General features: G+C 40.6%; 1 protein-coding gene across 1 annotated transcript in view; it reads right to left on the bottom strand.

Moving 5' to 3' along the window:
* WDR70 (WD repeat domain 70) overlaps positions 1–26,803 on the bottom strand; it is a 306,182-nt gene that overhangs the window by 261,616 nt on the left and 17,763 nt on the right. The window contains exon 5 of the mRNA XM_066239985.1: positions 25,182–25,401. Within this exon, the coding sequence (XP_066096082.1) occupies positions 25,182–25,401 (220 nt within the window). The remainder of the gene's footprint in view (positions 1–25,181; positions 25,402–26,803) is intronic.

Raw genomic sequence — 26,803 nt, 5'->3', positions numbered from 1 at the left:
GTTTCTCCACCCCCCCCTCCTTCCTCTCTCTCTCTCTTCCCCTCCTGCAGCCAAGGCTCCATTGGAGCAAAGATGGCCCGAGCACTGGGGATGGCTCCTTGGCCTCTGCCCCAGGCACTAGAGTGGCTCTGGTTGCGGCAGAGCGACGCCCCGGAGGGGCAGAGCATCGCCCCCTGGTGGGCAGAGCGTCGCCCCTGGTGGGCATGCCGGGTGGATCCCGGTCGGGCGTATGCGGGAGTCTGTCTGTCTCTCCCCGTTTCCAGCTTCAGAAAAATTTTAAAAAATTAAAAAAAAAAAAAGATGAGAAAAATGAGCCCTAGGCAGTTGGTTCAGTGGTAGAGCGTCATCCGGCATGGGGAAGTCCTGGGTTTCATTCCTGGTCAGGGCATTCAAGAGAAGTGACCATCTGCTTCTCCTCCCCTCTCTCTCCCCCTTCTCTCTCTCTATCTCTATGTTAACCTCCCATAGCCATGGCTCAATTGATTCAAATGCATTGGCCCCAGGCGCTGAGGATGGATCCCTGAAGCCTCCACCTCAGGTACTAAAAATAGCTCAGTTGCAAGCATGGCCCCAGATAGGCAGAGTATCAGCACCAGACAGGGGTTATAGTCGGGGCACATGTGGGAGTCTGTCTCTCTATCTCCCCTCCTTTCACTTTTTTTTTTTTTTTACCGAGTCAGAGAGAGAAATAGGTGTCAAGGGACAGACAGACAGGATAGATAGGGACAGACAGGGATGGAGAGAGATGAGAAGCATCAATCATCAGTTTTTCATTGTGACACCTTAGTTGTTCATTGATTGCTTTCTCATATGTGCCTTGACTGTGGGCCTTCAGCACACTGAGTAACCCCTTGCTGGAGCCAATGACCTTGGGTCCAAGCCGGTGAGCTTTGCTCAAACCAGATGAGCCTGCGCTCAAGCTGGCAACCTTGGGGTCTCAAACCTGGGTCCTCCGCATCCCAGTCTGATGCTCTATCCACTACGTTATCGCCTGGTCAGGCTCCTTTCACTTAGTTTGAAGAAAAAATGAGAGAGAAAGAGAGTGAGAAATGAGACAAAGGAAAGTTAAGTAATTTATCCAAGGTCATATAACTTGTAAGTGACTGAGAGGGGATTGGAACTTAGAATTCTGGCACCAAAGCCTGTGTACACAATCATTACACCATAATACCTCCTCTATAGTAACATCCGTCCTGTTAGTATCACAAAGATGCTGTGATGATCAAAATGAGTTAATATTACAAAGCACTTTATTATTATAACCCCTTATAAGTGAGGTGTTATCATAAGCCTGTGGCTACAAAGGTTTTATCCTGAAAGTATTTATTTTAGAGACTGAGATCAGGTATAAAATGCCTTCAAACAGAAAAGCTTCACCAAGTTTCAGACTCTTAGATACACAGTGGAGAATTAGTTCAACATGGGTTGTATACTGTAGTATTTTGAGTTGTGTTTAAGATTTCACATCCATTTCTTATAAAAATGAAGTTACTGCTTGGCCAGTCTTTTTATATTTAGTTAAGATGTACAAATTCTACTAATTTTAACTACAAAAGGTATCAAGGTATCAGTCAAATTAGGTTAGAATTTATTGGAGGAAACAAAAGAAGCCTGAAGCATAACATATTTTTATCAAATTTACCTGATACTGACAAGTGAACTTTTATTTTTCTTATCTGCTACAGTTCATATAAAAACCTAACACTGCAGAACAGAAACCACATCTTTTTTAAGATTTTACTGATTTGAGAGATAGAGAGAGAGAGAGAGAGAGAAAGAAAGGGGGTAAGGAGTGAAAAGCATCAGCTCCTACTTGCTTCATAGTTGTTGTGGTTGCTTCTTATATGTCCCTGACTGGGCCAGCCCAGGGTTTTGAATCGGTGACCTCAGCGTTGCCGGCCAGTGCTTTATCCACTGCTACGAGTTGATGCTTCCAGTTTCTACTCCCCCCCACCCCCCAAGAATCAGTAAATAAAATCTTTTAAAAAGGTGATGATATACAATGAAATATTACCTGACAATAAAAAAGAATGATGTCCTGAAACATGCTACCACCTGGGTGAACCTTGGAAATATGATACTAGGTGAAATAAACCAGTCACAAAATGCCACTTATTGTATTATTCCATTGATATAAAGTATCCAAAATAGAAATGGGAAGTAAATTAGTAGTTGCCAGGAGTTGGGGCAAGGATAGTGATAGAAAATAGGAATGAAAGTTAGAGGATACAAGGTTTCTTTTGGGGTGGGAGGTATGAAATGTTATAAAATTAGATAGTGCTAATGGTTACATAGCCCTGTGATTATACTAAAAATCACTGAATTGTGTACCTGAAAATTGTGAATTTCTGGGTTTATGAACTGTATCTCAATAAGACTATTATAAAAAATAAAATAGCCTGACCAGGCGGTGGCGCGGTGGATAGAGCGTCGGAATGCAATGCCGAGGACCCAGGTTCGAGACCCTGAGGTCACCAGCTTAAGCGCGGGCTCATCTGGTTTGAGCAAAAGCTCACCAGCTTGAACCCAAGGTCGTTGGCTCCAGCAAGGAGTTACTCGGTCTGCTGAAGGCCCACGGTCAAGGCACAGATGAGAAAGCAATCAATGAACAACTTAAGATGCCACAACGAAATACTGATGATTGATGCTTCTCATCTCTCTCCATTCCTGTCTGTCTGTGGCTGTCTATCCCTCGCTCTGACTCTCTCTCTGTCTCTGTTAAAAAAATAAAATAGATGACGTCAGAATAATGCGCTGTAGGGAACGATACCGATAAATCTCCCCCAAAACTCAACAAGATCTTCAACCAGAAACAGAAAAATCTATCCTTGGATCCTCCAAATGTTCTGCAATACAACCGGAGATATGGTCGAACAAAAAATGGCTAAATATATAATCAAACCCCAAAGGAAATAGGGAGTAAGAAATGTTCCGCCTTCCTCACTAACGTAAATAAGGCTGCTTTCACTGGGAATTGAGGGTATAGGAACTAAGGCGGACAAAGGGGGTGAATAGATCCAGGCCACGGCACAAACGGCCAAACCAGGCTGTGGCACGGAGATCCAAGCCGAGGAAAAACTGTGCTTGTGGCAACCCAGTCAATACAAGCTAGCATTCACACCAAACCCACACAAAGAAAGACAAGTGAGGCAGCCATTCGCCCTGATCTGGTCGGTGTGCGCAGATAGTGGACGAGAGATTCCTCCTAGAGCCCCGGGAGTGGGCGCCTGTGTTACCCCACAGAGAGGCAGAGTCAGAGGCCTTTGTGTGGGCCGAAAGCAGAATCTCGGGACCACCCCAGGACCCAGAAAAAGACGCGCACAGGGAGGGAGTGACAGTTAATTCCAACGCTGGAACTTCTCCGTGCGGGCGTGGGTCTCACTCGGAGTGAGAGACGGCTGGCCTGATATCCTGGTTGGTGCACACGGAGATTGGGCAAGAGATTCCCCCTAAAGCCCAGGGAGTGGGTGCGCGTGTTACGCCACAGAGAGGCAGAGTCAGAGGCCTTTGTGTGGGCCGAAAGCGGATTCTCCAGGCCGCCCCAGCGTCCTGAAAAAGCCACGCAGGGGGAGGGAGCGAGAGCTAATTCCAACGCTGAAAATTTTCCGTGTGGGCGGGGGTCTCATTCGGAGTAAGAGATGGCCTGCTCCATACCCTGGTCTGTGCGCGCAGATAGTGAGCGAGAGATTCCTCCAAGCGCCCCGGGAGTGGATGCCCACCCGTGTTACGGACAGAGGGGCAGAGTCAGAGGTCTTTGTGTGGGCGGAAGCCATGCCTGATTATGCTAGCAGCTCTGACTGATTGAGCCTTACCCAGAGCCCTGTGCAGAGTGGGAATAGAGTGGGGAGTTGCCAGCTCTTTGAGCCTCTTACTATCCAGGCAGAGGCATCAGCAACCCCATAGCTGGATTATCAGGCTACTAATTCAGGAAGGAAAGACTAGGAGAGAGGCTCCGGGAACACGGACTCTCTCACTGTCGGAGCCTACAAATGCTAATGAGCCTCAACTGCCAACGAGACTGAAGCACAATATATGACATCGCCATAGAGACTTATCAACTGCAAACCTCTACCTGAGCGTGCCAAAGGGGCAGAACCCGGGAAACAGAGTCACCGACCAGGAAGAGGGAGAGAAAAGAAAAAGCAAGAAGATAACCTCTCAAAATCAAGAATAATTCGCAGACTTTATAACCTATCCCATTTTATTATATTTGTTTCTCTTATCTTCATGTCTTGATTATTTTTTTTCTTCTTCCAATTTGGTCATTTAATTCTCTGCCGGTCTTACTCTCTCGTCTCCTTGAACTACACTACCCATAAGTGTTATATCTCCCATTATCTTTTCTTTCTTCTTCCTTTCTTTCTATGAGGGTTGCACACCAAAACCCTTAACTCTCTTTCTCTCTCTCCTTTTTTCTTTTATCTTCTTTTAGTGGTTCCCTCTTTTTCTCTCTCTCTCTTTCTTTTCTCCCTCTGTATTAGTTTCTTCCTTTCTCCTTTACGTCTCCTCTCATTCAATCCTCAATAATGAACAAATTATCTTATCTGGGAATCAAACTTATATTTGTGGCGTTTTGGGGGGTTTTTACTTCGCTTTTTTAACTCACTAACAGTGTTTCCAACCCTGGCTCGCCATTTTATCTAGTTCTTGTTCCACTAAATACAATAGTAATTTTTTAATTTTCCCCCCATTTTCCTGTTTCCCTCTTATTCCTCTCATCATATCTTTTAGTCAACCAATACCTAAAAGCAAATCATTTTAATCTTGACCCAAATTTTTCCCTTATTTGCATTTTGTGGGTCCATACCCCCTTCTTTTGCCCCTTTATTACTTCTCACCAACTCAGCCCCTCCATTATAGGCATTGTTTGTTCTATTTAGCACAATATAATTCACAGTTCACCACAAGATTTTCTCAAGACAGAGGGGAGAGAAGAGGAGAGGAAAAAAGGAGGGGGGAGAATAATTTTTTTTAATTCTTTTCTATTTTTTATTTTTATTTTATTAACTTTTTATTCTTTATTAAATCTCAATACTATCCACAAATGCCATTAAGGAAGAGAAAATCGAATATCATGGATACAAAAGAAAGAGAGGTAACACAGATAGATGAGAAAAAAATCTATGGAGAAAAAATTTAATATATTGGAAACCTTGGAGCTAAATGACAGAGAATTTAAAATAGAAATCCTAAAAATACTCAGAGATATACAAGAAAACACAGAAAGGCAATTTAGGGAGCTCAGAAAACAACTCAATGAACACAAAGAATATATTACCAAGGAAATTAAAACTATAAAAACAAATCAAACAGAGATGAAAAACTCAATTAACAAGCTGAAAAACGAGGTAACAAGCTTAGCTACTAAAACAGGCCAGATAGAAGGTAGGATTAGTGAAATAGAAGACAAGCAACTTGAGGCACAACAGAGAGAAGAAGAGACTCAAAAATTTTTAAAAAATGAGATAGCCCTACAAGAATTATCTGACTCCATCAAAAAGAATAACATAAGAATAATAGGAATATCAGAGGGAGAAGAGAGAGAAAATGGAATGGAGAACATTTTCAAAAAATTAAATAGATGAGAACTTCCCAAGCCTGTGGAAAGAATTAAAGTCTCAAATTCAAGAAGCAAACAGAACTCCGAATTTCCTTAACCCCAACAAACCTACTCCAAGGCACATAATAATGAAATTGACACAAACCAACGACAAAGAAAAAATTCTCAAGGCAGCCAGGCAAAAGAAGAATAGAACATATAAAGGAAGGCCCATTAGATAATCATCAGATTTCTCAACAGAAACTCTACAAGCTAGAACAGAGTGGACCCCAATATTTAAAGTCCTGAAAGAGAGGAACTTTCAGCCAAGAATACTATACCCATCAAAGCTATCCTTCAAATATGAAGGAGATATAAAAACATTCATAGATACAGAAAAGATGAGGGAATTTATCATCAGAAAACCCCCACTCCAGGAATTACTAAGGGGGGTTCTCCAATCAGATACAAAGAACAAAAAAAAACCAAAGCCACAAGTAAAAGCTCCAAGAAGAACACAATAAAACCAAATTTAAAGGGCCCTGGCCAGTTGGCTCAGCAGTAGAGCGTTGGCCTAGCGTGCTGAGGACCCGGGTTCAATTCCCGGCCAGGGCACATAGGAGAAGCGCCCATTTGCTTCTCCACCCCTCCGCCACACTTTCCTCTCTGTCTCTCTCCTCCCCTCCCGCAGCCAAGGCTCCATTGGAGCAAAAATGGCCCGGGCGCTGGGCATGGCTCTGTGGCCTCTGCCTCAGGCACTAGAGTGGCTCTGGTCACAACATGGCGACACCCAGGATGGGCAGAGCATCGCCCCCTGGTGGGCAGAGCATCGCCCCTGGTGGGTGTGCCGGGTGGATCCCGGTCGGGCGCATGCGGGAGTCTGTCTGACTGTCTCTCCCTGTTTCCAGCTTCAGAAAAATGAAAAAAAAAATTTAAACTGTGACAACAACAAAAAAAGGGGGGTGGAGGATGGAGATTAACAGTAGCAAGGACAATGAAGTGCAAAAGTACTCACAAGCTAGTGCACTACAATGAACAGGGTAGGAACCCTTTTTATTACTTAATGGTAACCACCATTGAAAAAACAACCACAGAAGCACATGATTTAAAAAAGATAGCGACAGAGGAAAGATGTATGGAATACAACCAAATAAAAACAAAAGATAGAGAAATGAAAGAGAAGGATCAAACAAGACACAAAACTAACAGAAAGCAATCTATAAAATGGCAATAGGGAACTCACAAGTGTCAATAATTACACTAAATGTAAACGGATTAAACTCACCAATAAAAAGGCACGGAGTAGCAGAATGGATTAAAAAAGAAAATTCAACTGTACGCTGCCTACAAGAAACTCATCTAAGTAACAAGGATAAAAACAAATTCAAAGTAAAAGGCTGGAAAACAATACTCCAAGCAAATAAAATAAAATAAAAAGCAGGCATAGCAATACTCATATCTGATAATGCTGACTACAAGACAGCAAAAGTACTCAGAGACAAAAATGGCCATTTCATAATGGTTAAGGGGACACTGAATCAAGAAGACATAACAATTCTTAATATATATGCACCAAACCAAGGAGCACCAAAATATATAAGACAGCTACTTATTGACCTTAAAACAAAACCTGACAAAAATACAATCATACTTGGAGACCTCAATACACCGCTGATGGCTCTAGATTGGTCATCCAAACAGAGAATCAATAAAGATATAATGGCCTTAAACAAAACACTAGAGCACCTGGATATGATAGACATCTACAGGACATTTCATCCCAAAGTGACAGAGCATACATTTTTCTCCAGTGTACATGGATCATTCTCAAGAATTGACCATATGTTGGGCCACAAAAACAACATCAGCAAATTCAGAAAAATCGAAGTTGTAAGCATATTCTCTGATTATAAAGCCTTGAAACTAGAATTCAACTGCAAAAAAGAGGGGAAAAGTCCCACAAAAATGTGGAAACTAAACAACATACTTTTAAAAAGTGAATGGGTCAAAGAAGAAATAAGTGCAGAGATCAAAAGATATATACAGACAAATGAAAATGACAATACGACATATCAGAATCTATGGGATGGAGCAAAAGCAGTGATGAGAGGGAAGTTCATATCACTTCAGGCATATATGAACAAACAAGAGAGAGCCCAAATGAATCACTTAACCTCACACCTTAAGGAACTGGAAAAAGAAGAACAAAGACAACCCAAAACCAGCCGAAGAAAGGAGATAATAAAAATCAGAGCAGAAATAAATGAAATAGAGAACAGAAAAGCTATAGAAGAAATTAATAGAACAAGGAGCTGGTTCTTTGAAAAGATCAATAAAATTGACAAACCCTTGGCAAGACTTACCAAGGAAAAAAGAGAAAAAACTCATATAAACAAAATCCAAAATGAAAGAGGAGAAATCACCACAGACACCGTAGATATATAAAGAATTGTTGTAGAATACTATGAAAAACTTTATGCCACTAAATTCAACAACCTAGAAGAAATGGATAAATTCCTAGAACAATACAACCTTCCTAGACTGAGTCAAGAAGAAGCAGAAAGCCTAAATAGACCTATTAGTAGAGAAGAAAAAAAAAAAAAAAAAAAAACGCATTAAAAACTTCCCCAAAAATAAAAGTCCAGGCCCAGACGGTTATACTGGCAAATTTTATCAAACATTCAAAGAAGACTTGGTTCCTATTCTACTGAAAGTCTTCCAAAAAATTGAAGAAGCAATACTTCCAAACACATTTTGTGAGACCAACATAACCCTCATACCGAAACCAGGCAAGGACTGCACAAAAAAAGAAAACTACAGCCTGACCTGTGGTGGCGCAGTGGATAAGGCGTCGACCTGGAAATGCTGAGGTCGCCGGTTCAAAACCCTGGACTTGCCTGGTCAAGGCACATATGGGAGTTGATGCTTCCAGCTCCTCCCCCCTTCTCTCTCTGTCTCTCCTCTCTCTCTCTCTGTCTCTCCCTCTCCTCTCTAAAAAAATGAATAAATAAATAAATAAAAAAGAAACAAAGATTTAAAAAAAAAAGAAAGAAAACTACAGACCAATATCTCTAATGAATACAGATGCTAAAATACTAAACAAAATACTAGCAAATCGAATACAACAACATATTAAAAAAATAATACATCACGATCAAGTGGGACTCATCCCAGAATCTCAAGGATGGTTCAACATATGTAAAACGGTTAACGTAATACACCATATCAACAAAACGAAGAACAAAAACCACATGATCTTATCAATAGATGCAGAAAAGGCATTTGATAAAATACAACACAATTTTATGTTTAAGACTCTCAACAAAATGGGTATAGAAGGAAAATATCTCAACATGATAAAAGCCATATATGATAAACCATCAGCTAACATCATATTAAATGGCACAAAACTGAAGGTTTTCCCCCTTAAATCAGGAACAAGACAGGGTTGTCCACTCTCTCCACTCTTATTTAATGTGGTACTAGAGGTTCTAGCCAGAGCAATCAGACAAGACAAAGAAATAAAAGGCATCCATATCGGAAAAGAAGAAGTAAAGGTATCACTTTTTGCAGATGATATGATCCTATACATCGAAAACCCCAAAGAATCCACAAAAAGCCTACTAGAAACAATAAGCCAATACAGTAAGGTCGCAGGAAACAAAATTAACATACAAAAGTCCATAGCCTTTCTATATGCCAACAATGAAACATTTGAGAACAAACTCAAAAAATAATTTTCTTCACGATTGCAACAAAAGAAATAAAATACCTAGGAATAAACATAACAAAGAATGTAAAGGACCTATATAATGCAAACTACAAACTATTGTTAAGGGAAATCAAAAAAGATATAATGAGATGGAAGAATATTCCTTGTTCTTGGATAGGAAGAATAAATATAATCAAGATGGCCATATTACCCAAAGCAATATGCAAATTTAATGCAATTCCCATCAAAATTCCAATGACATTTTTTAAAGAAATGGAACAAAAAATCATCAGATTTATATGGAACTATAAAAAACCCCAAATAGCCAAAGCAATCCTAAAGAAAAAGAATGAAACTGGGGGCATTACAATACCTGACTTCAAACTATATTATAGGGCCACGACAATCAAAACAGCATGGTATTGGCAGAAAAATAGACGCTCAGACCAATGGAACAGAATAGAAAGTCCAGAAATAAAACCACATATATATGGTCAAATAATCTTTGATAAAGGGGCCAACAACACACAATGGAGAAAAGAAAGCCTCTTCAACAAATGGTGCTGGGAAAACTGGAAAGCCACATGCAAAAGAATGAAACTCGACTAGTTTGTCCCCTTGTACTAAAATTAATTCAAAATGGATCAAAGATCTAAATATAAGACCTAAAACAATAAAGTACATAGAAGAAGACATAGGTACTAAACTCATGGACCTGGGTTTTAAAGAGCATTTTATGAATTTGACTCCAATGGCAAGAGAAGTGAAGGCAAAAATTAATGAATGGGACTACATCAGACTAAGAAGTTTTTGCTCAGCAAGAGAAACTGATAACAAAATAAACAGACAGCCAACTAAATGGGAAATGATATTTTCAAACAACTGCTCAGATAAGGGCCTAATATCCAAAATATACAAAGAACTCATAAAACTCAACAACAAACAAACAAACAATCCAATAAAAAAATGGGAAGAGGACATGAACAGACACTTCTCCCAGGAAAAAATACAAATGGCCAACAGATATATGAAAAGATGCTCATCTTCTTTAGTTATTAGAGAAATGCAAATCAAAACGGCAATGAGATACCATCTCACACGTGTTAGATTAGCTATTATTAACAAGACAGGTAATAGCAAATGTTGGAGAGGCTGTGGAGAAAAAGGAACCCTCATTCACTGTTGGTGGGAATATAAAGTAGTACAACCATTATGGAAGAAAGTATGGTGGTGCCTCAAAAAACTGCAAATAGAACTACCTTATGACCCAGCAATCCCTCTACTAGGTATATACCCCAAAAACTCAGAAACATTGATACATAAAGATACATGCAGCCCCATGTTCATTGCAGCATTGTTCACAGTGGCCAGAACATAGAAACAACCAAAAAGCCCTTCAATAGATGACTGGATAAAGAAGATGTGACACATATACACTATGGAATACTACTCAGCCATAAGAAATGATGACATCAGATCATTTACAGCAAAATGGTGGGATCTTGATAACATTATACGGAGTGAAATAAGTAAATCAGAAAAATCCAGGAACTGCATTATTCCATACGTAGGTGGGATATAAAAGCGAGACTAGCCTGACCTGTGGTGGCGCAGTGGATAAAGCGTCGACCTGGAAATACTGAGGTCGCCGGTTCGAAACCCTGGGCTTGCCTAGTCAAGGCACATATGGGAGTTAATGCTTCCAGCTCCTTCTTTCTGTCTCTCTCTCTCCTCTCTCTCCCTCTCTGTCTCTCTCGCTCTCCCTTTCTCTCTCCTCTCTAAAAATGAATAAATAAAATTTAAGAAAAAAAAAAGCGAGACTAAGAGACATTGATAAGAGTGTGGTTACGGGGGGTGGGGGGAGGGGGAAAGGGGGAGGAATAGGGGCACAAAGAAAACTAGATAGAAGGTGACAGAGGACAATCTGACTTTGGGTGATGAGTAAGCAACATAATTGATTGACAAGACAACCTGGACATGTTTTGTTTGAACATATGTACCCTGATTTATTGATGTCACCCTAGTAAAATTAATAAAAAATAAATAAAATAAAATAACAGAGGAATATAATATATAAGTAACACAAAGAAGGAGGTATTCAACTCCATTTCATGGGTCAGTGAAGGGTTTGACAAGGAGAAAACATTCTTCAAGGAAAAAAGCTAGAATCCTAAAACATGAAAAGGTTCTTCCTTGATTAAAGGAAACAGCTTTGTCACATGTACCCAAAGGGCCACTGCTTACACAGACTACTAAGTGAACGGAGTTGCACTAAGTATCGCCAGGGTCCAGAGAAGAGAAAAAGCATGTTGGAACGCCTGAAAGCGTTCATCAGATTCAAAGACTACTTGTACATTGAATGGATGGGACATGAGGCAAGAGTAGGAGAGAGGAAATTCATGACCTTGAGAAGCAAAGACAGGACATAGCAATGGTAAAGAAGGCATCATGACTAAGTACGGGGACTCTGGAGTATATTCACTAGATTCAGGACCTGGCTGCACCGTTTGCCACTGGGTGGTCTTGGGGAAGTTACTTAGCATCTCTGAGTGTCAGTTTCGTTATCTGTCAGAGCACAAAATGTGGAACAAAATAAAAACCACTGCTCAGAGGCAGAAAGGACCCACACTGGGAACCACTCCTGGCAGCCACCTGCGAGGACACAAAGCCCACCTGGCACTAGGAGCGATGAAGTTTGACAAGGAGGTCATGGCAGGGCTAGCCTGGAAACACGAGGGTGGACTATGAATCCTGAGTTTCTACAGGATAACTGCCACTAGATCAGATGCTAACTTTGAGTCAATAAAATGTTTAGGGGCAAGAGAGTAACTATGACCATAGCCAAGGATGCTATTGATTCAACGAATATTTCTGAAGCATTTACTATGTGCTAGGTCCCAGTCAAACCACTGGAGGTACAGTAATACAACCGACAATGTAGCCACCCTCATGGAACTTGCATTACTGTGAGGAGAAAGACAATGGGCCAATGAACAAAGTGTCAGATACAGCAGTGACAGGAAGAACAGTAGCACGGAGGGGGGTACTTATATAAGGTGGTCAGAGAAGTGACACTTGAACCAAGATCTAGCGAAATGTGTGAAACTCTGAGTGTTATTCTACACAGAGGGAAGAATACCTAGAAAGGCTGTCTGAGGGACAAGCACAGTTGGGAAAAGAAACAGAAAGGCCAATGTGGGTCGAGGAGAGTGAGCAGGACACACAGGGAAGGGGGTGGAGGCAGCAGTGACTGAAGGTTTGAAGGGGTCAAGTCATGCAGGGCTTCAGAGGTCAAGGCAAGAAACTCTGATTTCTTAATAATGTGATTGGAAGAAATTGGAGGGTTTACTGATGGGGAAATGACAAGGGAAGCAGGGAAGTAATGAGATCTGGTATGTTTTTAAAATTCTGTATTACTCTGGTAATCAGAGAAATAAACCTCTTATCTGACCTTATAGACTAAATCTTAAATTATAAAGAGATTACCCTTACTATTTCTGCCATTAAGCCTTATTCTACACAGGCATCTGTTACTGATCTAAAAAGCTTTAAGATTTAAAAAGAAAAAAAGGAACTATAAATATATTCAAGATAGTTAAATCACCAAGAATATAAAAAAAATTTTCTGGCATTATTCTTTTTTTAAATTATTCTAACATTAATCTTAACCTAAACCTCACTTGTTCCATTTTGTAGAAAATACTACTGTTTTAAGATTCTTTTTTTCCTCTTCCACTGTAGAAAAAAGTGGATTCTTACCAAAGTCAAAATGTCTCTATCGCCCCCTTGTGCCCATCTTAAAGAATGAAGACCTTCTCACATAAGCAATTTGGGAATGGGGAGGAATACAATCCCCGGATTTCGGAATAGAGGTTCTAGCTCCCTCTGCTGACAGAATCCCGCAGGTGTAATTAAATTTCTCTTTTAAAGAACATCAATTTTCTCTGAACTTAAAATCAAGCTTCCTCACAGTTTTTTTAAATTTTTTTCTTTCCAGTAACCTACAATTAAATTTAAATTGTCCATTGATCAAAAATTGGTGATGAAGTAAAACCCAGCAATTTTGAGTGCTTAGTATGTTTAGTGTTTACATGAATCATCTCATTCTCATACCAACTCCTGAGAACTAGTAAGGGAGGGGGTTTTTTTCCACTTTAAAGTCTTTTTTTTTTTTTTTTAAAGATTTTATTTATTTATTTTTTACAGAGTCAGAGAGAGGGCTAGATAGGGACAGAGAGAGAGAGAGATGAGAAGCATCAATTATCAGTTTTTCGTTGCGACATCTTAGTTGTTCATTGATTGCTTTCTCATATGTGCCTTGACCACGGGCTTTCAGCAGACCGAGTAACCCCTTGCTCAAGCCAGCAACCCTGGGTCCAAGCTGGTGTGCTTCTGCTCAAACCAGATGAGCCTACGCTCAAGCTGGCGGCCTCGGGGTCTCGAACCTGGGTCCTCTGCATCCCAGTCCGACGCTCCATCCACTGCACCACCGCCTGGTCAGGCTCCACTTTAAAGTCTTAAACCCTTCCCCACGTGTGAGGGAAAGAGACTGACTGATACAGGTGGCTGGCAATGACCAAGGCCACGGGGATAAGAAGTCTCAGACCAGAAGTCACATAAGTGAAGTGGTGGCCCTCACTTGGACTCTCCGCCACAGAACGTGCCAGCCAGGGAGTCAGAGAAAGTTCACGGAAAACAGGTGCTCACAACCAAAAGTCACTGTTACAGCTAGCCTTTAGCTACAGTCATAAAAACTGACTTCCAATTTTCTGCAGTAATGGAAAATAGGACAGCAAGGAAAAGGAAAATCCTCAATAATCCCAAAGCCTCATTTAATTATAAGTCACAACCCTCTTCACCTTTTTAAAAGTCAGAATCATCCAGAATAGACATGATTTAATGTTGATTCTATTGATTTTAGAGACAGAGACAGAAACATCGATCCATCCCTATATGTGCGACTAGGAACCAAATCATCAATCTCTGTGCTTCAGGATGATGTTCTAACCAAATGACATATCTAGCCAGGGCTAGAGATGATTTAAAAATGATTTTTCACCCTAGTCAATAGCTTAAATTAAATCCACATATGCTAATATAATAACCAAATCCTAAGAGTTTAAAGATTGTATTAGTATCCACAAAATCTGTCTTTTGTTGCTTTGGAAAAAGGCAATTAATATGTTCACAAAAAAAACAAAATAAAATCAAATACATGTAGTATATATATGCATGGTGGAATCTTGATAACATTATACGGAGTGAAATAAGTAAATCAGAAAAAAACAAGAACTGCAGGATTCCATACATTGGTGGGACATAAAAACGAGACTAAGAAACATGGACAAGAGTGTGGTGGTTACGGGGGGGTGGGGGGAGGGAAGGAGGGAGAGGGAGAGTGGTGGGGGAGGGGCACAAAGAAAACTAGATAGAAGGTGACGGAGAACAATCTGACTTTGGGTGATGAGTATGCAACAGAATTGAGTGACAAGATAACCTGGACATGTTTTCTTTGAATATATGTACCCTGATTTATTGATGTCACCCCATTAAAATAAAAATTTATTTATAAAAAAAAAAGAAAAGAAAACCCTAAAGTCTCAGTCAAAAAACTACTAGACCTGATCAATGAATTCGGCAAGGTGGCAGGATATAAAATTAATATTCAGAAATCAGTGGCATTCTTATATACCAACAATAAACTGTCTGAAAGAGAAATTAAAGAAACAATCCCCTTTACTATAGCAACAAAAAAGATAAAGCACCTAGGAGTAAATTTAACCAAGGAAGTAAAGGACTTGTACTCGGAAAATTATAAAACATTGATAAAAGAAATCAAGGAAGATACAAACAAGTGGAAGCATATACCATGTTCATGGATAGAAAGAATAAAAAACATTAAAATGTCTACATTACCCAAAGCAATCTATAAATTCAATGCAATTCCTATTAAAATACCAATGGCATACTTCAAAGATATAGAACAAATATTCCAAAAATTCATATGAAACCAAAAAGAACACAAATAGCCTCAGCAATCTTGAAAAGGAAGAATAAAGTAGGAGGTATCACACTTCCTGATATCAAGCTATACTACAAGGTCATTGTACTCAAAACAGCTTGGTACTGGCATAAGAACAGGCATACAGATCAATGGAACAGAACAGAGAAACCAGAAATAAACCCATATCTTTATGGTCAATAGATATTTGACAAAGGAGGTAAGAGCATACAATAGAGTAAAGATAGTCTCTTTAATAAATGGTGTTGGGAAAATTGGACAGCTACCTGCAAAAAAGTGAAACTAGGCCATCAACTTATACCATTCACAAAAGTAAACTCAAAATGGATAAAAAGACTTAAATGTAAGTCGTAAAACCATAAACATCTTGGAAGAAAATAAAAGCAGTAAACTGTCCAATATCTCTGGTAGCAATATTTTTGCTGATTTATCTCCACAGGCAAGTGAAATAAAGGACAGGATGAACAAATGGGACTATATCAAACTAAAAAGCTTTTGTACAGCAAAAGACACCATGAACAAGATAAAAAGACAAACCACACAATGGGAGAACTTATTCACCAATATGTCTGATAAGGGGTTAATAACCAAAATTTATAAAGAACTTCTAAAACGCAACACCAGGAAGGTAAACAATCCAATTAAAAATGGCAAAAGAACTGAATAGACACTTCTCCAAAGAGGACATACAAATGGCCAACAGGCATATGAAAAAATGTTCAACATCACTAATCATCAGAGAAATGCAAATTAAAACCACAATGAGCCCGACCTGTGATGGCGCAGTGGATAAAGCATCAACCTGGAAATGCTGAGGTCGCCGGTTCGAAACACTGGGCTTGCCTGGTCAAGGCACATATGGGAGTTGATGCTTCCAGCTCCTCCCCCCCTTCTCTCTCTCTGTCTCTCCTCTCTCTCTCTCTCTCTCTCTCTCTGTCTCTCCCTCTCCTCTCTAAAATGAAAAATGAATTTAAAAAAAAAAACACAATGAGATACCACCTCACACCTGTCAGAATGGCGCTCATTAACAAGTCAACACACAATAAGTGCTGGCGAGGATGTGGAGAAAAGGGAACCCTCCTGCACTGCTGGTGGGAATGCAGACTGGTGCAGCCACTATGGAGAACTGTATGGGGTTTACTCAAAAAATTAAAAGTGGAACTACCTTTTGACCCAGCTATCTCACTTTTAGGAATATATCCTAAGAATACCAAGTCACCGATTCAAAAGAAGATATGCACCTCAATGTTTATTGCAGTATTGTTTACAATAGCCAAGATCTGGAAACAGCCCAAGTGTCCGTCAGTGGAAGAGTGGATTAAAAAGCTGTGGTACATATACACAATAGAATACTATGTGGCTATGAAAAGAAAGGAGATCTTACCTTTTGTGACAGCATGGGTGGACCTGGAGATTATTATGTTAAGTGGAATAAGCCAGGCAGAAAAAGAAAAATATCATATGATTTCACATATATGTGGAATCTAATTAACAAAGTGAACTGAGGAATGAAATAGATTCAGAGACGAGGTCACAGAGACCAGAGGGAGAGCTGTCAGAGGGAAGAGGGGTGAGGGGACGGGATCAGAGAAGGTGAAGGGATTAGTGAAACTATACATACTTAACACAGAGATATAGATAGCAGGACAGCAAATCCTAGAGGGAAGGGAGAAGGGAGTTATGGGGAGGGGGACAAAGGAGGTATAAAAAGGGACACGGGCCCTGGCCGGTTGGCTCAGCGGTAGAGCGTTGGCCTAGCGTGCAGAGGACCCGGGTTCGATTCCCGGCCAGGGCACACAGGAGAAGTGCCCATTTGCTTCTCCACCCCTCTGCCGCGCTTTCCTCTCTGTCTCTCTCTTCCCCTCCCGCAGCCAAGGCTCCATTGGAGCAAAGATGGCCTGGGCGCTGGGGATGGCTCTGTGGCCTCTGCCTCGGGCGCTAGAGTGGCTCTGGTCGCAACATGGCGACGCCCAGAATGGGCAGAGCATCGCCCCCTGGTGGGCAGAGCGTCGCCCCATGGTGGGCGTGCCGGGTGGATCCCAATCGGGCGCATGCGGGAGTCTGTCTGACTGTCTCTCCCTGTTTCCAGCTTCAGAAAAATGAAAGAAAAAAAAAAAAAAAAAAGGGACACGGGTGGGGGTGAGGGAGTTATATTCAGTGGGACATTTGAATCCATGTAAACACAATAAATTAAAGTTAATAAAATTTTTTTTAAAAAAGAAAAGAAAGAATATATGCACCTCTATGTTCATTGCAGTGTTATTTCCAAAAACCAAGATTTGAAAGCAGCGCAAGTGCCCGTCAGAAGATGAGTGGATAAAAAAGCTGTGGTACATTTACACATGGAATACTGTTCACCCATAAAAAAATAAAGAAAGCTAACTTTTGTGACAGCATGGATTGACCTGGAGAGCATTATGCTAAGTGAAAGAAACCAGTCAGAGAAAGACAAGTACCATATGAGCTCACTTATATGTGGAATCTAATTGAACAAAAGAAACTACAAGCAAAACAGAAACAGACTTAAAGACGCAGAGAACAGACTGACAGCTGTCAAAGGGGGTGAGAGTTGGGGACTGGGTGAAAATGGTGGAGGGATTAAGCAAAGAAAAAAAAAACCTCACAGACACAGACAACAGTGTGGTGGTTACCAGAGGGAAGGGGGGCAGGGAGGTAGAAGAAGGTAAATGGTGGTGAACAGACAGTACAATACACAGATGATGAATTATGGAATTGTGCACCTGAACTATATAATTTTATTAACCAATGTCACCCCAGTAAATTCAATAAGAAATAAATAGTACAAATAAAAAGAAGCAACGAGAACCTAAATAAATAAAGGTAAAATGAATGGCTCCAGCTTGAGCATCAGTCTTGAAGCTTACATGTTGAGCATGGCAAAACAAACAGGAAAAGTGAAAGCAGCTTAAATCTGTGCCATCCTCGGCCTGCCAAGTCATTCTGACCCATTCAACCTGACTTTATTTATGTAAAAAAGAATAAAGACTTCTATCTTGTTTACGTGATTGTTATTTTTCTCTCTCTCAGCCATAGCCTTAAAATGTAGTAACTGGTACTGGGGTAGTCAAAAGTAGGGTTACAGTTGTTTGTATGGAAAACAGAATAATAATTAATAAACAACAATACAAGAAAAAACTGTTTCATGTATGTACTCACAAATGTAACCCTACTTTGGCCCACCCGAGTAGACAGGCCGGCCACTTAAAACAGGCTTCGGAGCAGGGAGTAGACGTGGCAATGATAAAAGCACAGACAGCCTGCGAATGAATTGTAATTCCACCACTTAATATCCAGGTAAATGAGCAAATAAGCAAATTGGGTAAATTATTTAACCTCTATAGGGAAAAAGAATGAGAAACATTGATTATTTAGCAATACTTATTTGAATTTTCATACTGAAAAGGTTTATGGTTTTATTGGTATTCAGACACATCTCTCACTGTGCTCAATCCTAATTGGTTGTGCTGTTCCTATTCTGAAACAGGTATCTTTTCTCATTTTTAATGGGTTCTATCATTCATTCATTTAATGATCCACACAACTCCAATTCATTAGCCTCCTTTTACAAAGGAGAAGGTTATGTAACTTGCCCAAAGTCCGAGAAAGTGAAAGAGCTCTGGCTGGCTCCACAATCCACGGCCTTAATCAGGACCCTATTTTACTGCCTTTACCGGTGTCCTTCTCTTGACTGCCTCCTGGCTATTAGAGAACTCCAGGAGGCAGCAGAAGCTGGGAAAGGGCCTCGGGCTCCTGATGCTGAAGTGGCATGCACTGACAAAGGCGTGCGTGGTAGTAGGAATGCAGACAGCCCGTGCCAGTTAGCAGACAGACCCAGTGAGACTTGTCAATGCATCAGAGACCCAGGCGGCGTAGGAGGGAGAGAGGAACCAGTGGTGGTGAGTAGGGTTCGTAGCCTACCCATAGCAAATTTATAGAACTCAGCTTCCCACGCATTACGTTCAATTTATTTACGTCCCCTGTTTCTATTTTCCTTTATTCTTCCTCATTTTTGCTTTCTTATAGCATTTCATTTTGTTAAATTCTTTTTGAAGAATGGCAAGATATAAACTTACTAGTACTTAACATTTATTTTATATAGTTGTCCTGTATTATTGTTTGGGATTATTTTTTCCCTGTCTGTTCTAGATTTATAAATTAAGGCCTTAGTTGTCTTACAGTGAAGGACTATATAATCCTTCATTGCTCGTAACCCCATTAGTTGTTTCTAATTACAAGCACAGCTTATGATCAATGTGGAAACTGGAAAACAATAAAAGAGGGGAAGGCAGGAAAAAACCTTCTCCTCATTGCCACAATCCAGAAGCAAGCAAGAGAACTGTTTTCCTGCATGTACCGTTACTGCATACACAAGCACACCCCCTTTCCTAGTGCTACTGAAAGTGAAGCGCTCATTCAGCATGTTTGATAACCACATAATATCTGTGTCACTGTGCAACCACTTACTTGTCCTTCCCCATAGTACTAGATATTTATTTATATTATTTCTAATTATTCCACATTTTATATACCAGTTCATATATCAGTTATTTTCTTCTTTTTAAGGCTTTTTTAAAGATTTTATTCATTTTAGAGAGGAGAGAGAGAGAGAAATAGAGAGAGGGAGGGAGGGAGAGAAGGGAAGAGAGAAGCAGGAAGCATCAAGTCTCATATGTGCCTTGACCAGACAAGCCAGCGACCTCAGCATTCCAGGTCAACGCTTTATCCACTGCACCACCACAGGTCAGGCATTTTTTTTAATTTTTTTATTTTTTGTATTTTTCTGAAATTGGAAATGGGGAGGCAGTCAGACAGACTCCCACATGCGCCCAACCGAGATCCACCCGGCACGCCCACCAGGGGGCAATGCTCTGCCCATCTGGGGCGTCACTCTGCTGCAACCAGAGCCATTCTAGCGCTTGAGGCAGAGGCTACAGAGCCATCCTCAGCGCCCAGGCAAACTTTGCTTCAATGGAGCCTTGGCTGCAGGAGGGGAAGAGAGAGACAGAGAGGAAGGAGAGGGGGAGGGGTGGAGAAGCAGATGGGCACTTCTCCTGTGTGCCCTGGCCGGGAATCAAACCCAGGAGTCCTGCATGCCAGGCCAACGCTCTACCACTGAGCCAACCGGCCAGGGCCGGTCAGGCTTTTTTTTTTTTTAATTGATTTAAGAGAGGGGAAAGAGAGAGAGGGAGAAGGGGGGAGGAGCGGGGAATATCAACTCATAGTTGCTTCCTGTATGTGTGTTGACCGGGCAAGCCTGGGGATTCGAATCAGAAATTTCAGCTCTCCAGGTCAACGCTCTATCCACTGCACCACCACAAGTCAGGCTACATCAATTATTTTCAGACATTCTTGGACATAAAGCCTTTCCGTAAAGAAAAAGTTGAGCCTGACCTGTGGTGGCACAGTGGATAAAGCGTCAACCTGGAAATGCTGAGGTTGCCGGTTCAAAACCCTGGGCTTGCCTGGTCAAAGCACATATGGGAGTTGATGCTTCTAGCTCCTCCCCCACTTCTCTCTCTCTGTCTCTCCTCTCTCTCTCTCTCTCTCTTTCTCTGTCTCTCCCTCTCCTCTCTAAAATGAATAAATAAAAAAGTAATAAAAATAAAAAAAAAGAAAAAGTTGAGCAAGCCCAACCACTTTTTTTTACCACGATATTTATTTACATTTTGCCTTTTATAAACCAGAACACATATTACTTTCTGGAATGTCATCTTATTAGAAATACATGAGGTACACTGAATACAAAGAAATCAGTTTCTTGGTACCACCAGGGAGATGGGCATGCTCTCCTCAGTCCTCTCAAAGGAAAACAGATGTGAGGGACCCAATTCCGCCCCCCACCACCACCTGCAGATACTGCTCCATGGAATACATTCTAAAAACCATACTGCGATAAACATCTTTGTGCCTAAAGCTTTTTCCAAATTTCCTCAAGATAGGATTCTAGCAACAATATTACTGAGTTTAAGGGAAGTGAACATTTTTAAGGATCATAACAGTAATATAGTTTCAATAATAAAAACAACTGTCAGAGGTACTGGCTCACTTCCTAGAGTATCTACCTGTTCACAGCCATTCAAAGAATATGGTGGCTATGATTTAGTAGGTATAGTTTGAGACAAGGCATGAAAAACATAAAAATGAATACAATTCAGAAGGCCAGGAACTGACCATCTCTCCATGTCAACCTCAGAAGCAACTAAACACTAACACTTCTAGAGAAATCAATTTTCACAGATTAGGGAGAAAATATTTTTTCACAAAATAATAATAAAAATAAAATTACTTTTGGCCCTGGCCGGTTGGCTCAGCGGTAGAGCGTCGGCCTGGCATGCGGGGGACCCGGGTTCAATTCCCGGCCAGGGCACATAGGAGAAGCGCCCATTTGCTTCTCCACCCCCTCCCCTCCTTCCTCTCTGTCTCTCTCTTCCCCTCCCGCAGCCAAGGCTCCATTGGAGCAAAGGATGGCCCGGGCACTGGGGATGGCTCCTCGGCCTCTGCCCCAGGCACTAGAGTGGCTCTGGTCGCAGCAGAGCGACGCCCGGAGGGGCAGAGCATCGCCCCCTGGTGGGCAGAGCATCGCCCATGGTGGGCGTGCCGGGTGGATCCCGGTCGGGCGCATGCAGGAGTCTGTCTGACTGTCTCTCCCCGTTTCCAGCTTCAGAATAGGAAATTAAAATTATTTTTAATTTACTTTGGGAGAAAGAATGTTCTTATATAAGTTTTATAGGTAACCTTCCAAGTGGCTTCACTGTCATAGAGAAACAAGGCAGCAATTCCATATCTTTCTTTTTAAGAAAGAGTATTTTGTCAGTATTATCTCACGTCCTTAAGTATCCCTGAGGTATGATACAGACCATAACTTGTGGCAGTACCCTAACCTAGACCCCAAGTATGACTAGTTAAGTAAGCAGCCACAGAGGGTTGGGAAGAGATGTGGCCACAGGTGGACGGGGAAATAGCTCACCTGAGAGCTGAGCTATGCAGGTCCACCCCAGACTACTGATTTCATCTTCAGTTACAGAGCCTAAGCATACCTATAATTTTTAATTACCAAAGATGATTTTTACAATCAGACTAAGAACCACTGGCTTAAAAAAGTTATTTGAGAAAAATATTTTTCTATTAATTTCAATAATACTGGGTTTAAAAAGTTACTTGAAAAAACATTTTTCCATTAATTTCAATTAATACTTGCTGAAATATTTAGCCACTTAAGTATGTGAACTTGGCTGCTTTCCTGAGTTACTCAGTAGAATGTCTCAGTGCTTTGCAAGTTTCTGAGCAACAACATAATCAAATTGTACTGGGGAATCCCCAGACGGGCCCTCCCTGCTGTGGTGGTGTATTTTTTCTCTTTTAAGGAATGAGTACTATTATTTGCAATGTGACCCACATTACAAATAGTTTAATCTTGAAGCAGTGAGGAAAAAGGGATTAAAATGAAAGATCCTAGAGGCAAAGAGATAAGGTAAGTGGTAGAAAATAAGTCTGATCTTAGATGTTGAATTTAGAATGCTATTGTCAGCCCTGGCCAACTGCATTGGCCCAGCGTGTGGAAGTCCAGGGTTTAATTCTCAGCCAGGGCACACAGGAGAAGTGCCCATCTGCTTCCCCACCCCCACTCACTTCTCTCTCTCTCTCTCTCTCTCTCTCTCTCTCTCTCTCTCTCCCTCTCCTTCCCTCCTGCAGCCAGCAGCTATGGCTCAACTGGCCTCAGGCACTGAGGATGGCTCCATGATGTCACCTCAGGTGCTAAAAAATGGCTCTGGTTGCAATGAAGCAAGAGTCCCAGATGGGCAGAGCATCTCCCCCTAGTGGGCATGCCAGGTTGATCCCGGTTGGGCACATGAGGGAGTCTGTCTCTCGGTCTCCCTTCCTTTAAATAAAAAAACAATTTTTTTCAAAGAATGCTATTGGCGGTCAACATGGAGACTGGTTAGGGAGCTAGGTCTGGAGTTCAGATGACATGGGGCAACATTTCCAGCCATGCTGAGGGAACAGGAGTCCTGCTGTACGACACATTTCTGCATTTAAACAGCAAATTTGTACTCAAAACAATGATTATTAGGACAAAGAAGCAAAATTTGAGTATCTTCCATTCTGCTATTCTTTGACTGCCAGGAGAAAGAACAAAAGATGGCAGACTAGGCCAGCAGAATTCAAAAGGGCAATGTTTGAACACCTCAACAGATTTCATCAAAAATATTCTAAAACAATGAATCATGCCCTGGCCAGATAGCTCAGTTGGCTAGAGCATCATCCCAAAGCACAGAGGTTGCAGGTTTGATGCTTAGTCGGGGCACATACAGGAGATGATGTTCCTGTCTCTCTCTCTCTCTCCCCATTCCTCTCTTTCTCTAAAATCAATACAATAAACATTTGAAAAATAAAATAAAACATTTAATGACAATATTTGCCATTACTTAGTCATTCTCTCTGATTTTTACAGAAGAAAACTTCAGAAGTGTTTATAGAATATATTAGAAAATGATAAATTTTCCATAAAATAGATTTTAGTGAAAATATTTTTAAAAGATTTTTTAAGCCCCCTAGAATTGATATCAAAGGGAAAAAATAATGTCAACACTGCAGTTTTAGGAATTCATTGTAAAACAAATTTTTAATGAAAATGTCAAATTTATTCTTATGTACTTCTTTTCCTAATATTACATACACACAAACACAAGCACATGTGTGTTTCTTTGTATATATATGTGTATATCTGTCATTTCATGTGAAATTTTTCAAAATTAAAATTAAAAGTTTTCTTTGCATGCCTTTTTTTTTTTTCAGAGACAGAGAGTCAGAGAGAGGTTTAGACAGGGACAGACAGACAGGAATAGAGAGATGAGAAGCATCAATCATTAGTTTTTCATTGCGCGTTGCAACACCTTAGTTGTTCATTGATTGCTTTCTCATATGTGCCTTGACCGCAGGCCTTCAGCAGACCGAGTAACCCCTTGCTCCAGCCAGCGACCTTGGGTCCAAGCTGGTGAGCTTTTGCTCAAACCAGATGAGCCTGCGCTCAAGCTGGCTACCTCGGGGTCTCGAACTTGGGTCCTTCCGTATCCCAGTCTGGCGCTCTATCCACCGCGCCACCGCCTGGTCAGGCTAAAAGTTTTCTTTGGTTAACGATAACCAAGATAGGTTGACAAATTTGAAATACTAAGTTGTAATGAGTATGCAAAGAATGTCCATTTTGTAAAGTCACTGACAGATTTACAAAAGCTATCAATTTTTCTGACTATTACGTGTTTTATCTGTTAATGACTACTGAGAATAATTTGTCACACAGAGGATAGTGGTCCACTCCAGGTGTCAAATACACAAAGTATACCAATGGTTTTCTTTTACGTCTTTTCCTTTTACTACTTTGGAGCTTACACAATTTATTTCTATTGTTTGAGCAGTTCTTAAAATTGTAACTTACATGCCTGACTTAAATCAATCTGAAGTTAACTATACTATCTGTAGCCTCCTCCAAATAACACAAGGTCTTCAAAATAAGTAAAGTGATTTCACTACCATATCTTACACATTATTTTTCACAAAAATTTCAGATCCACGTTGTTTTTAAATCCCCCAAATTTACTCATTATTACCATTATTTACTCAATGCTTATGCAGATTTAAAAAGATATTTATTAATCAATTTCCCCTTTAGCACATTGCTTCTAGCCCTCCACTTACTATTTCTGAATTCTATTTCTGTGCTCCTGAAGTACTTCCTTTAGAGTTCCTTCAACAAGGGCTTTCAGTAATAAGCTCAAATATTTTCCTCAGAATTTGCTCTCACTCATGAATAACAGTGTAGCGGGAAAATGTCAACACTACTCTAAAGACACTACTCCCCTGAAGTCTTAAATTACCACTGAAATACTTACTTCCTCGTCTTCTGAATCACCACCACCATCATCATCATCATCATCATCTTCTTCTTCTTCTTCCTCTTCCTCTTCTTCATGAAGAGGTGGAGGTAAACGGCCAATAGCTTCCTCCATTCGATTAACTGGTTCTTCCACCATTTTAGGGGGCAAAGGAGGGCCAATTAACTCATCATCAGAAGAATCAGAACTCTCTTCACTTTCACTGCTGCTTGTATCACTGAAAATACAAAAACAGAACTCTTTGCCTCTGCTGCAACAAAGGATATACTCCAGAGATAGTACTGGTTTCTCAGGAAACCCTGACTCTCCTTTTAACAATTTGAGTGTTAAAATTGTTTTCACCTTAAGAAAGCAAAGAACTTATTTTATCTACTTATCTCCCCTAAACATAAAGTCAGAAATAAAGGTCACAACAATTATATATTAGCAGCCCATTAGTTAGATCATCATCCCTCATAAAGGGCCAGTAGAACAGGGATATATAAGAAAAACTACAAAAATAATACATTCTCAAGAAAGAAAACCACTATGTATTATCTGAATCCAATCACTGTTTGCCCCAAGAGCAAATAAAACCAGTCATATAAGAAAGTTTATATTACTCCCAAAATGTTTCAATATATTTTCTAAAATACAAATTATATCTCAGTTCCAATCCAAGTTTGTTGAGTTGCTAAGATGTTAAATGTGATATGCCTGGACCTTAAAAATATCATATTGATTCTCTGTTGTTTTTCTCCCCAGCCCATCTGAGAGGGAATACACACTCTCATTAAGGTCTTAACCAAACACCCCTAAGCATTCTGGAAGCCACCCTAATCCACTATCCCTCCACCTCCTACCCCATCCCAAAGGGTTGAAATTGCATTCCTAATTGTATCAATTAATCTACCCAATACTTTATAGGACTCAAAGCGCCACTGCCTTCCATAAGGAATTTCTGGTACGTAAGCTCCATGAAAACAGAAATGTGTCCTTTGTGCTCATTGCTGTGTCTTTAGCACTTAAATGACACCTGACACATCTATTAAAGAAAACATAGCATTTTCTTTTTACTTTCATCTATGTTAAATATTGAAAGGAATTCATTTCCGCATACAAAGGTAGGAGTTAGAAAACCTCCATAAAGAATGTTCCCTTTGTTCCTGCAACAGTCCAGCTCCCTGCACTCCAGCCCACGGGCCTTCTTTCTGATTGAATGTGTTATGCCTGGTTCAGCATGATGGTCTTTACACTTGCAGTTCCTGCTGTTGGAACTGTTGCATGGCCTCTTTCTCTCCATTGAGGTCTTCTCAAATGTCACCTCCTCAAAGAGGTCTTTAGGGACCCTTCCCTTTGTCTAAACTTTCAAACACACCCCTATCGGTCACTATTACTTTAATTAAGAAAGAGTATTTTGTCAGTATTATCTCACGTCCTTAAGTATCCCTGAGGCATGATACAGACCATAACTTGTGGCAGTACCCTAACCTAGACCCCAAGTGTGACTAGTTAAGTAAGCAGCCACAGAGGGTAGTTACAGATAGTCACAGGGGTGTAAAGTACAGCATAGGGAACATAGTCAATAATATTCTAATAACTATGTGTGGTGCCAGGTGGGTACAAGATTCTTGGGATAA

The sequence above is a fragment of the Saccopteryx bilineata genome, chromosome 1 (assembly GCF_036850765.1).
Source record: "Saccopteryx bilineata isolate mSacBil1 chromosome 1, mSacBil1_pri_phased_curated, whole genome shotgun sequence".
Classification (NCBI taxonomy): Eukaryota; Metazoa; Chordata; class Mammalia; order Chiroptera; family Emballonuridae; genus Saccopteryx; species Saccopteryx bilineata.
This window is presented reverse-complemented; position numbering and strand designations above follow the sequence as displayed.